The sequence below is a fragment of the Protopterus annectens genome, chromosome 4.part1 (assembly GCF_019279795.1).
Source record: "Protopterus annectens isolate FY-2018-M chromosome 4.part1, PAN1.0, whole genome shotgun sequence".
Lineage (NCBI taxonomy): Eukaryota > Metazoa > Chordata > Ceratodontiformes > Protopteridae > Protopterus > Protopterus annectens.
This window is the reverse complement of record NC_056734.1, coordinates 470,061,059-470,073,773: the sequence shown is the minus strand read 5'-3', so window position 1 is coordinate 470,073,773 and position 12,715 is coordinate 470,061,059. Positions and strand designations below refer to the sequence as shown.

Below are 12,715 nucleotides of genomic sequence, written 5' to 3'. Positions count from 1 at the left end.
GGGAAGTCTCTGGGACAGGAATCTATCCCTCCAGCATGTCCTGTTTATTGTGGTGACAAGGTTTAGGTCCCTAGAGCATGTAGCTCGGAGGGATTGGGATTTAGACAATCCTATCATTTCGTTAGTGATTAAAGGAACCATCGGACTGAGTATAAATCTTGAAAACATTTAAATATTCATAGAAAAAATGTTTTACTATAATTCTACTTATGAATATGGGAATGGGTAATTGTAAATGATTTTATTTTAATGCCAGCCCTCTTCTGTGTACAAACTTTAGGCAAATGTATTATCCTGCTTTTGTTGTAGACTTAAATTTGGCTTCATTAAAATAAAAAAATGCAATAAAGTAAAACTCTAATGTATCCATGTAATAATAACAGTCTTCAAAAATAATGTGTTTTGTGGAATGTATCTAAGTGTAGTACTGAGGTTACCCTGCAATTAATTTTGAATTAAGCAGGAGTATGTACTGCATAATGGCTTAAATTTTGCCATGCTGTGTTTTCTAGGCCGTTTAACATTTTTACATGATAATGGCTCTTAGGGTATTTAAGACACATTTTTAGGTTTAGTTACTGTAGTTTGAAAAGTTATTAATAATTGTTGTTATTAATAATAATACCGCTAGTTAGTTAGGTATACTTACCTAATGAAAATATTTTCGTTCTTTTCAAAAGTGCCCATAGACAATGGCTCCATAATAGATGTAATCTACAAGGAAAATAAAAATAAAACTTCTTTTAAAATCTGAATCAAGACAAATTTTGCCATTTGTTGTTTGCTGTTTTGCAGTTCTGTTTTTCAAAAGCACTCACAAAGTACATGTATCACAAAATCAGGCACAGAGATACAGTCTGTTAACACCTGAAGTTAATACAATGCTTCAATGCATAACCGTAAGGGTGTGCATAACAGATCCAGTTACTGACAGGAGACCAGATAGATGATGTGCAATGTCAGCTGAACAATGGGGAGGAAATTCTAATGTTTGTATTACGAGGGTCAAGGTAGACAATGGCAGAATGGAGATATGGGATAAAGGGTATTTACCTAAAATATGAAAATTGAAGGTTTTAAGATTTTATATGTGGAGTCTGGAAGAAAAAAACACATTCTTAGTGATTAGTGCAAGAGAATGGAGTGGAAGGGAAGAAGAAATAATCAGCACCTTGCGCCAATGTACATGCTTATATTGGATTGTAATATGCAATGTTTCAAACAAACGTTGGCTTGTCAAATTAATAAAGGTTTGGCCTGCTTTTTCTTATTAATTTTTTGTACTAAGAATGTACTACAGGCAGCATGAAACAAAAATAATTTTCTGTTTTTATTGTTTGGTATATTTGAAGAAAAAATAAACATCTTTTTTCATGCTCATGTGTAAAGAGCAGCCTCATTTGTTTGTGAAATTTGGGAAGACTGGTAAGCCTATGGATTGGTTGATATTTAACTCTGATACCACTTTGGGAAGGAAGGAGGGATTAGTTCTGGGTGATATTCTTTGTTTGTGAAAAAGCCTGTAACTCTGAAACTCTTCCAGCAGACGTGATAGCTAATAGAAAGAGGATCTTCCAAGATAAAAACTTGAGATCCCAAGTAGCTACTGGCTCAAAGGGCTGTCGAACTAGGCACTGTAAGACTAAGGTCAAATCCCAAGGTGCTACAGGGTCTTTGAAAGGGGGTTTTAAATGCAGAGCACCTTTAAGAAAAAAATTTGCATAGACGATAAGACATCAAGGAATGGTCATCAAATCTGTTATGAAAGTTTGAAATGACAGCCAAATCAACCATAATTATAGATGTAGAGGCCATTTCAAGAAGGCAGCTAAATATTCCAGGACCTTATCAACTGATGCTGGACTTTCCTCAAAAACTGAGGAATCAATGGAATTGGGGGAAAGGCATATAGGAGTGACAGGGGCCAATCGAGAAGAAGTGTGTCTCTCAGGGATTCCCAGTGAGGGGGGATTATGGCAAAGTAGCTGCTGCATTTGTGGTTTATGGGAGAAGCGAACAGGTCACAGCAAGGTTGACCACATCAACAGAGGATCTTCGTTGCTACATTGGGATTGAGAGACCACTCATGAGGCAGGAGGATACATCTTCTCAGTTTGTCCGCAATCATGATGGAGTTCCCTGGGATAGGTATTGCTATCAGAAAGTGGTTGGAAGTGATTGCCCATTGAAAAATTCTTAGAGTTTCCCGACATAGAGAGTAAGATCTGGTTCCTTCCTGTTTGTTGATATACCAGACTATGGACATGTTGTCTGGTTGGAATGCAATTGCCCTGAATGAAGGTCATCTTGGAATGCTTGCAATGCTAAAAGCACTGCCCTCAGTTCTAGGATGCTGATGTACAAATTGGCCTCTTGCGGGAACCAAGTGCCTTGAACAGTCTTTTACAGAAAATGCCCCACCACCCTATCTGGGAAGTGTCTGTGGTCACTACAGCCTTGGGCTGGGTGGGGGAAAAGGTATGACCCCAGAGATATCTCTTCTGGCTTCATCCTCCAAGATAAATCCTTTTTGCAGTGATTTGTTACCAAGACTGGATGGGACATGGGGTGTATTAGAAGAGACCACTGTGATGCCAAGAGCCATTGAAGCAGCCTCATCTGATTCCTCGCTAGGGGAAATAACATTGTCATTGCTGCCATAGTCCCCAGAGCTTGTAGCACCAGATGAGCATGGACTTTGTTTTGAGAAATGATTACTTGAAGTTGTGATCTTAGGTTCAACAGCCTGTGGGAAGGAAAGGAGGCTACACAGGATACCATATTTAATCTTGCTCCGATGAACTCCAGTTGTGACTTTTCTTTGTTGACTGTAATGCCTAAAGTTTTGGCAAGATGAAGAATGAAGTCTATGGTGTAAAGCAGTAGATTCCTGGATGGGGCGGTGAGGAGCCAGTCATCTAGATATGGAAACAGCCAGAATCCTTGTAGTCTCAAATGAGCTGCTATGACTGCCATGCATTTGGTGAACACCCTGAGTGCTGTGGTGAGACCAAAGGGCAGCACTCGGAATTGGTAATGGCTGGCTCCTAGCCGGAAGTGGAGATATCTTCTAGAGTGCTTCTCCGTCTTTATATGGTAATATGCATCCTGAAGATCTAAAGAGCACATCCAGTCATCTTTCTCTAGAAAGAGAAGGATAGACTAAACTGTGACCATCTGGAATTTTGTCTGTTGTACAAATTTGTTTACTAGGCTGAAATCCAGGATTGGTCTCCAGTCCCCTGTCTTTTTTGGCAGTAAAAAGAATCTTGAGATGAATCCAGATCCTATTTGGTCTGGTGGGACTACTTGGATGACTCTTTTTTAAAGCAACTTTTAAATCTCTACTGCTGCTAGATCCCTGTGACTGGTTGGAACATTGGGGATTCACTTTTAGGGCTGGCAAAAAATTGAAGGAGATGTGGTAACCTCTGATAATTATTTTCTGCACCCAGGTGTCCGAGGTTATTGTAAGTCAGGTTGAATGGTGCAGAGAATATTCCCCCAACTGCCTCCTGAGGTAAGCAATTGGGCCTCCATTCAGGAGCACTGCTAGGGTTGACCAGAATAGGAATCTCTGGAGCCCTGGTTACACAGACCCCCCTCTGCTATGGGAGGAGAGTCTTCCAGAAGAGGTCCCCCCTCTGCCCCCGGGGGGGGTACTCACCACATATGTCCCAGATAGGCCCTTGTGTCTTCTTGAACCACGTTTTTCCACTCCTTTGATTCCTGGAGTAACGTCGTTGTGGAGTGAAAAAGCAAACGCCCACAACAGAAAGGGTCTTTCTGTCTTTCTCACATGTAGCTAGTGTGTCTCTAACTTTTGGGCCAAATAAGGAAGTACCATCAACAGGAGCATTGATAAAGGAAGACTTAAGGGTTCCATGAAATCACACAAGCACATCCAGGTGTGACGTCTAATGGCAATGCCTGTACCCACTGCTCTTGACATCCCTTCAGCTGGATGAGCAATAAGCTGCATGGACAAATTTGAAATCGACTCCAGGGTAGCAAGCTGAGAGGCAACCTTATCTCGAACCTTGTCAGACACTGCTGCTGCAAGGGTGTCAGAAAGCTTAGTTATCAGATAGGTTCATAGGTTCATAGGTTCATACTAGGCTATCTGCCCGAGGGCATTTACAAGCCTAGCCCATCGTTTTGTGGCTTACGCCACCCCTTTAGTATGGGGAACTATACCCATTATTTTGCTGTGCCTCTGTCGAGCAGTGACACTGAGGTAATCCCTGGGGTATATCTGCGATCTCCCATCCATTGGTCAAGATTTCTCTTGAACAAGGCCAGCGAGGTGCTCTGCCTCACATGTACCGGGATTTTGTTCCACAGCATAGGGAGTCTTTGGGTGATGAATCTATCCCTCCAGCACGTCCTATTAATAGCCGTGCCGTAAGGTTTAAGTCTCCCCTTGTGGCTCTGATGGATCTAGATTTTTGAGGTGAAGCATATTCATCAAATCTGGGTTTGACATGGCCTTGTATGTTAGGCAAAGGTCACCTCTGAGCAAGCGGTAAGTGACTGAATAGAGCTGGAGTTCTTTCAGTCGGGCAGCATAGGACAGATTTTGAGACCCTTTATCCTTTTGGTGAGGAACTTTGTGGCCTCTCCAGCTGCTACAAGTGTCGGGTCAGATACATCCCAATGGGGCATTGTACTCAATCATTGGTCTGATGAGTGATGAGTAAAGGGAGACTATGACCTCCCTTGATCTAGATGAGAATCCCTTCATGATAAGGTGGGCAATGTAGAAGGTCTTCCTAACTACTTTAGCTACATGGGTGTCGAATGACAGACTACTATCAACCTGGGTCCCCAGGTCCCTGATAACTTCTTCTGTGCTCAGTGGATTGCCACCTATTTGGTAGCTAGGGTAACCTTGTTTTTCCCAAAGGGTATGACTATGCATTTTGGCATTTAACTTCAGGCCGTGGCTCTGGCACCAGTTATCCATTTCTGTGAGACCCTTCTGAAGGATATCTGTGTCAGATGTGTTTTCTACTATGTTTGCAGTCATCTGCAAACTTTGTCAGCCATAACCCTCCTGTGTTTGCTTGTACTTCAGAAAAGTAGATGCCAAACAAGAGTGGGCCCAGGACTGAGCCCTGTGGGACACCACTTGTGACAGGCTTTGAGTCTGACATGGCGCCAGCAACTCTGACCCTGTGGGTTCTGTCACTCAGCCAGTTTGCAACCCATCTTGTGATGTATGGGTTAACATTTAAGCTGATGAGTTTTTCAATGATACCTGAGTGGGGTATTGTATCAAGGCCTTAGCCAGATCGAGGTAGGCTGTATGGACTGCCTTTCCTCAATGGCTTTGGTGACTGTTTCAAGAAGTCAACCAAGTTTAAAAGGCATGATCTGCCTTTGACAAAGCCAAACTGGGTTGGATCCAAAGTCTGCAAATTCCTATGTCTTTATTTATGAGGTCCATTATGATCCTCTCCATGGCTTTGCAGATAAGGCTTGTCAAGCTAATGGGCCGGTAATTTCCAGGGTCGGTGGAGGCACCGCCTTTGTGAAGTGGGACCACAGTTGCAGTGCGCCACTCCTGATCCAGAGGTAAGACTTTGATTAAACAGCTGTCCTAGCTGTGGGTTTAATTCCTCATTGAGTTCGTGGAGCACACAGCCGGGGACACCATCAGGTCCCATGGATGCTGTGTTTTTGCTTTGGAGAGAGCAGTTCTCACTTGGGCGCTGGAGATGTTTGGGGGCTGCAATCGCTTGGTATAGATATCTCTCCTTTGGGGAGGGGAGAAGTTTGCACTGAACCTGTCAGCCAGTATGTTGGCAATGTCTGTAGGATCAGTAATCTTCACATCATTTTGAACTAGTTCTGAGCATATCTGGGAGTTTCCTCCTAGGTTTCTAACATAGCTAAAGAAGGCCTTATGATTGTCTTTTGAGTCTTTAGCTATTATACTCTCGAAATTTGCTTTGGATGATTTTATGAGAGCTCTTAGTTTTTACTTATAGTGATCAAGGGTGTCTTACCTTTTAAGGATTTTGCTCTATCTTGTAGTAGCTTCCTCCTTTTATTGTAGAGTTTGTTTATGGCTGGGGTCCACCAGACTGGACGCTTGCCTTTGGTACTAAGAGTCTTTGTTTTGTTTGGGATTGTCTTATCCATGCAGTCCTGCAGGTGCTGGTAGAAGGCATTTGTAAGTGATTCAGCGGCTTGAGTACTGTTTTCCGCTCGGGGCCTTAAAGGAGACCACACTAGTCTTTAGAAGTGTGAAGTCGGCTTTTGAGAAGTTCTTTACTGTGGTCTTTTTTATTTCAGGTGGGGGTGGGATGAGGACCTCCAGCGAGATTAGTTTGTGATCTGATCTCACCAGTGAGGGGTATACTTCCGGTGTTGAACATTGTGCTCCCATGTGATCCCTTTGAAGTAGAATAAAATGTGCCAAGAAGTTCAAGGACTCGATAGCAAAGGTTGTTCATAGGTAGGTACTAGGCTATACGCCCGAGGGCATTTATAAGCCTAGCCAGAGTATGTTGGCTTTCACCACCCCATTGATTAATTAACTGAGCCTCTGTCAAGCAGAGCCAATGAAGTGATCCCAGGGGTGTATTTTCTGTTTACCATCCACTCGTCAAGGTTTCTCTTGAAGAGTGTTACTGAGGGGCTCTGCCTGATGTAATTTAGAATTTTGTTCCAAAGCACGGGGAGTTTCTGTGACAGGACTCTATCCCTCCAGCATGTTCTATTTATTGTTGTGGCAAGGTTTAGCTCACTAGAGTGCAGTGTGGCTTGCAATGACTTGGATTTCTTTAGGTGGAGCATGTCCATCAATTCTGAGTTGGACATGGCTTTGTAAGTCAGACAGAGATCACCTCTGAGTAAGAGATATGCCACTGAATACAGCCAGAGTTTTTTTCAGTTGGGCTGCATAGGACATATGTTTGAGGCCAGAAATCCCCTTGGTGAGGTACTTTTGTGGTCTTTCCAGCTGTTGAAAGTGTCTTGTGAGGTACATCCCAAATGGGACATTGTACTCTATGATGGGTCTAATGAGTGATGAGTAGAGGGGCACTATAACCTCTTTATTTCTAGATGCAACCCCTTTAGTAATTAGATGGGCCACATAGAAGGATTTCCTAACTACTTTGGCAATATGATTGTCAAAGGAGAGATTACTATCTACCTGGGTCCCCAGATCTCTTATTACCTCTTCTGTATTAAGGGAGCTGCCACCTATGTGGTAATTCGTGGGTGTTTTGTTTTTCCCAAGTGGGATGACTATGCATTTTTTGGCATTTAGCTTGAGGCCATGACTTTGACACCAGGTGTCCATTTCAGTAAGGCCCTTTTGGAGGATGTCCGTATCAGCTGGAGAGTCAATTATGACTCCCAGTTTGTAGTCATCGGCAAACTTGGTTAGCCATAGTCCTCCTGTATTTGCCTGTACTTCTGAGAAGTATATGCCAAACAGTATGGGGTCCAAGGACCGAGCCTTGCGGGACATCACTTGTGACTGGTTTAGAGTCGGACCTGGAGCCCGCTATTCTTACCATGTGAGTTCTGTCCGTAAGCCAGTTGGCAACCCATCTCGTGATATAGGCGTTTATGTTCAGGCTGGTGGGTTTTTCTGTAATACCTGAGTTGGGATTGGTGTTGAAAGCCTTGGCGAAGTCAAGGTAGGCTGTGTGAACCACCTTTCCCTTGTCTATGGCCTTGATAACTGTCTCAAAGAAGTCAACCAGATTTAGTAGGCATGATCTGCCCTTAACAAACCCAAACTGGGTCACGTCAAGTGTTTGGAGGTTCCCAATGTCTTTGTTAATGAGTTCCATCATGATGCGCTCCATAGACTTTGCAGACCAGGCTAGTCAGGCTTATGGGGCGATAGTTACCAGGGTCAGGTGTGGTCCCTCCTTTGTGGAGAGGAATATCCGTTGCTGTCTGCCATTCAATGGGCACATAGCCTGTGGAGAGGCTGAGGTTGAACAGCATGTTTAGGGGGGGGGGGTTGCTTCCAAAATCTGTCCATCATCTGAAACTCTCAGTTAGGAGGCTGGGCAGTTGAACTCTCTTTGGCGAGTTCCTTTTTGGTGTCCGCCACCACCACCATGGCATCCACTGCTAGAGCCTTAGACCAATGGGTCTGATCTTCTGGGGCTGAAAGAACCTTATCCGGTCTCTGGGAATAGGGTCTATGGAGTTAAGAGCCTTCCAGGCTTGCTGAAAAATCAACTTAACTAGGTTGTCAGTGGGCAGGGTCACCCAAGAAGTAGAAGGGCAGCCACAAAAAGCTTTCAGGAACACAGATTCCTCACAGGATGGGTTGGAGGACTTCCAGTCACCTCTCTGTTTTAGTATTTCCATGATGCCTCCAAAGGAGACATCTTCCAGGGGGTGACCATGGGGGCCCTTCCCCTTTATCATAATCTGTGTCTTCAGTGACCAATTCTTCTGAATCTATGTGCTTCCTATTGCACGTCTTCTTATGGGGTGGCCCCTCAGGGGGAGATTCTGAAGAGGGCTCCAAATAGGGGGGGGTGCTGTACCACCCCGGTGTCTTGCAGCTCTTGTGCCTGCTGTCCAAACATAGCAGATTGTGAAAGCTGTGAACCAGAGGAAACAAAAATATGGCATTACGATAAGGATGGAACCAGCTGGGACCTTGCTGAGGCCAAAGCTCTCTCCATAATCTGGAAGGCAGGCCTGCCTGAAGAGGAATGGGAACTCAGAACTGTGAAAGACAACCTTAGACCGGGGGTCACATCCTATTCTGATGAGCCACCACCCAGAGTAGGAGCCGAGAGAGGGCTCAAAACTGACATGGCCATGAGAGCCATAGACAGCACCATGGAGACAACTGGAACTGGTCCAAGGGTCTTAGAACCAACAGCCAAACCATGGCTTTGGGTGTGCAATGGTCCAAAGGAGCCAAAAACCACAGAGTGGACTCCGGCACCGAGGTGAGACCCACTGTTGGCACCGAGGCAGCTGGCACAGGGAGTGTCAAAGTGGGGGGCTCCAAGCCCTCAAAGGAGGTTGAAGGAGGAAAAACTGGTAAAGTCCTTGGAGAATAAGCCTCAGCTCTGGGTGGGAGAGAGGTTTGTGATGGTGCAGGGAGGCCTCTTGCCGCCACGAGCTGATTCACTAATCTGATTACATCCATTTCTGAGAGACTCCTGGAGGAATGAACTGATATTCCCAAAGAGAACTCAGGCCTATCCAAAAATGGTCTTGGTTATTGACCCAAAAAGGGGTCTATTAAATGGGAATATCTAGTCCTGGGCATAACTAGCAGGTTGACTTTCAGCACTATAGGTTTTTGAATGGAGGGGGATTGGGATCCATATAAGAGGATAGATGTGGTTGAGCAGAAACTATTGTCGGTGCCGAAGAGGTCTCCGGCGTCGAAGTAATGGTCGGTGCCAAAGTGATTTGTGTCTTAGATAGTTCAATAACTGACGGCACCAAAGAGGGTTTAGTTGTTTTCAGGGCTGAATGCGATATTGTACATTTTCGGTACTTTGGCTTCCTCTTCCAAAGAAACTGTTGGAGCCTGTGATTTTTGGTTTTTAGCTTCATGTGCCATAGGGGAGGTTGGCACAGAGTGGTTTCTTTTCTTAGTCTCTGGTTTAGGAGATTTTGAAGTCTCTGCCTTAGATAGGGCTTCCATAAAAGAACATTTGAATAGGCCTTTTAGAATAAGTTTATTGCACCTGTCTGCTAGAGTATGGATGCTAAAGCCCTGACAAATTGTACAAGTTAAGTCCAAGTGAGGGGCACCTAAACAGTACATGCAAGAACGATGCCCATCAGAATTGGGCATCTTTCTGCCAAAGTCGTGCCACTGCTTGAATCCCGATGTCTCCTTTTGTTTTTCTGCCATATCCAAAAATATATATTTGTGTCACAGATACACTCACACAACAAGGAAAGATGGAAGAAAATTGTTTTTTTTTTAAGATATACCACCAATGGTATAAGGAGAATACCCAAAATGTGTAAGAGAAAAAAAGGGAAAAGAGAATATCAGCAATGGTATATGAGACTACCAACTGTAATAAAGAGAAGCAGGAGGCCCGTTACCACAATGGTAAAGAGGGTTAGCGCAGGGTAAAGGGAAGGGTAGAAATGGTCAGAAATACATTCACTCACTCACAACAAAATCGCAAAACTATCGAATAAGGGTTTTTAAAATGACAAAGAAAACTATATAGAAATATATAGAAATATTAAAGCACTTAGCTGAGAGCATCGGCTGATGCATCCAATTTTCTACATGGGGAACGAGATCTGGGGTAATGGGAGAGAGGCATTCTGGGTATAGCCTTAGCTCAAGAGTTTTTGGCTGGACCGAGCTATGTATTATGGCTGAGTCTGTTCCCATGGGTTGGAACCAAACCCAAAAGTCAAGATTGAATTCAGTTTGACAACATCAGATTAAATGTTACATATTCAGTACAAACAGCCACAGGCATTTATAGCAATTGTAACTTACCATAAATAAGCTAAGACTAGCAGTCAGTATATTCAGTGGGATTCCATTTTAGGATAGTTTGATAGTTCTCCAGAGGGCGTGAAGTTGTGAGATAGAAGCTCTAGACCAGACTACAAAGAACCAGCCTAAGAGATATGTCTCCAACGAATGTGACCTAAGAGATATGTCTCCAATGAATGTGATAAAAAAATGTGAAGATGTCTTGAAGGGAACATATTTCTTTCACTATGTATGTCATATATTTTGCAGCTGCATGGGAAAAACTAAAGGAGTGGGGTTGTTAGCATTACATTTCACAATTTACTCTTGAGAAGCACCACCTCAAATTGTATCATCATTATACAATCAGAAATATTTTCATTCTTTTCAAAAATATCCGGCCCAACATAATGGTACTGGTTTACATTATAGTATATTTGATAACCTATAAAACAAGTATTTGTTTTGATAATTGTTGATAATAGCAAGCTCATCAAAGTGGATTAACAATACTGTATATTGAGAAACGTCTTTGCTGTACTTATTTTCACTGAGATGGGATTATTTAGTAAGATGCCACATATTAATGGCATAAACCAGTGAAACATGGGAGTCATGCAGTTGAATAATCTGTACGTGTAATCACGTTTACACCAGAAATCACTTTTTTAAGTAACCTTTTCATTATCCAAGGGTCCAGAGGTGTAGCTAGGATGGGAAAATAGGGTGAATGCCCTCGGCACAAGGTCTTAAGGAGCTTGATTGTCAAATGCTGGTGGTGCAGAAGTGCAGTGTTGGTGTTCAGAAAAGAATACTGATACCATATTTTTGGTTACATCATAAGTGCTGAAGTGCTTCATGTATGGTACTTTAACTGTAGTAAACCACTTATTATGTTTGCAGTAGTAAGTGGCTAGCTACAGTTTCATACCAGGAGAAATATTTTTAACTACAAACAAGACCACTTTTTTTTTTCACTGCTCAACTCAGAGTTGAGGTGGGAGTCAGACTGTAGAACTAAACAAGGCACAAGACAACCTAGTTTATATTTCAAGGACCACTCAACAGTTACATGTGTTTGCAAACTCTTCCCAATGTCAGAGCTGGCTATAAGTGCATCAGTGTTGTACATTTGTATTGGAGTAGATATAACATGTATTATCATGTGTGGTGACAGACCTACTCTTCTTAACTAATATACATTTACTCATCTCTAAGACAGGAGTCAGGCACAACGGATTGCTTTTAATGGACTAATTTCCATTCAGGTCAACTGAACTCAGTAGCTAGATGAAACCACTGTTATTATGAAAATGCATTTAATTCTGTTAATAAACAAGGAAGACTTTAATGTGGCTAACTTGCCTTTTTTTAAAGAAAAGCATGGAAGAAATTTCTACCTGACAGCAAGGCCCTGGATTAACACAGTGTCTTGTTATAGGTGACTGCCGGAAAGTGGTATTTATTATGTGTTACAGTTTATGCCAATCACTTTGAAAATTAGCCTTTGCTGCTGTTAATATGTAATGAATGCATATGGGTTAGCCAAGACCAGATTACTGGGGTAATTAAAAGCCCTGTGGATTTTCATTTTGCATTATTTTGTTTTCCACTTTCTGGCAACAGAAAACATAAGAGGAGTCTCATCTGAGACAGATACATACTAACCAATGAGCTAGCTGCACTGCAGTGTGTGGCATTTATTTATTTATTGATGTATTTGTTAAATGGCTGCATGGTCTGATTCACAGACCAGTTTCAGTCATCCCTGTGACCAATGACATACAGTATACATGCAACTCATATTTAGATAGCTGTTGCTGCACGCATTATATTATACACGAGTAAGTGAGTATGATTAGATAAAAATAATATATTGCCTGTTGTTGTATAGATATCTATCTGATAATTATACAATAATGCATATTACCATTAACTGGGAAAACTACTCATGTACCAACTTTTGTGCTCAACATTTTCTGAAATTCATAAATTCCAATGCCTTGGATCAACGTATCCACACCCCCACCAGGGGCAGCAATATCCTAGACCTGGTCATTACCAACATGGGCAACCGGTGCTCCACACCATAGGTCAATTTCTCATTGGTCAGATCCACCTACAAGCTAATTACCCTAGACATCCACATCCCTCCTCCACCCCCCATTAGGGAAACCACCGTAAAAAATTTCTCCAAAGCCAACTTCACGCTTCTTAAGACAGAAGTGACAAACTTCACGACACCCATGCTGATGGACA

General features: G+C 42.7%; 1 protein-coding gene across 1 annotated transcript in view; it reads right to left on the bottom strand.

The window, feature by feature from the left end:
* The window catches only part of LOC122801234 (mucin-4-like), a 152,887-nt gene that overhangs the window by 63,862 nt on the left and 76,310 nt on the right, over positions 1 to 12,715 (bottom strand). Inside the window, exon 6 of the mRNA XM_044070786.1 lies at positions 650 to 714. Coding sequence (XP_043926721.1) covers positions 650 to 714 — 65 coding nt within the window. The remainder of the gene's footprint in view (positions 1 to 649; positions 715 to 12,715) is intronic.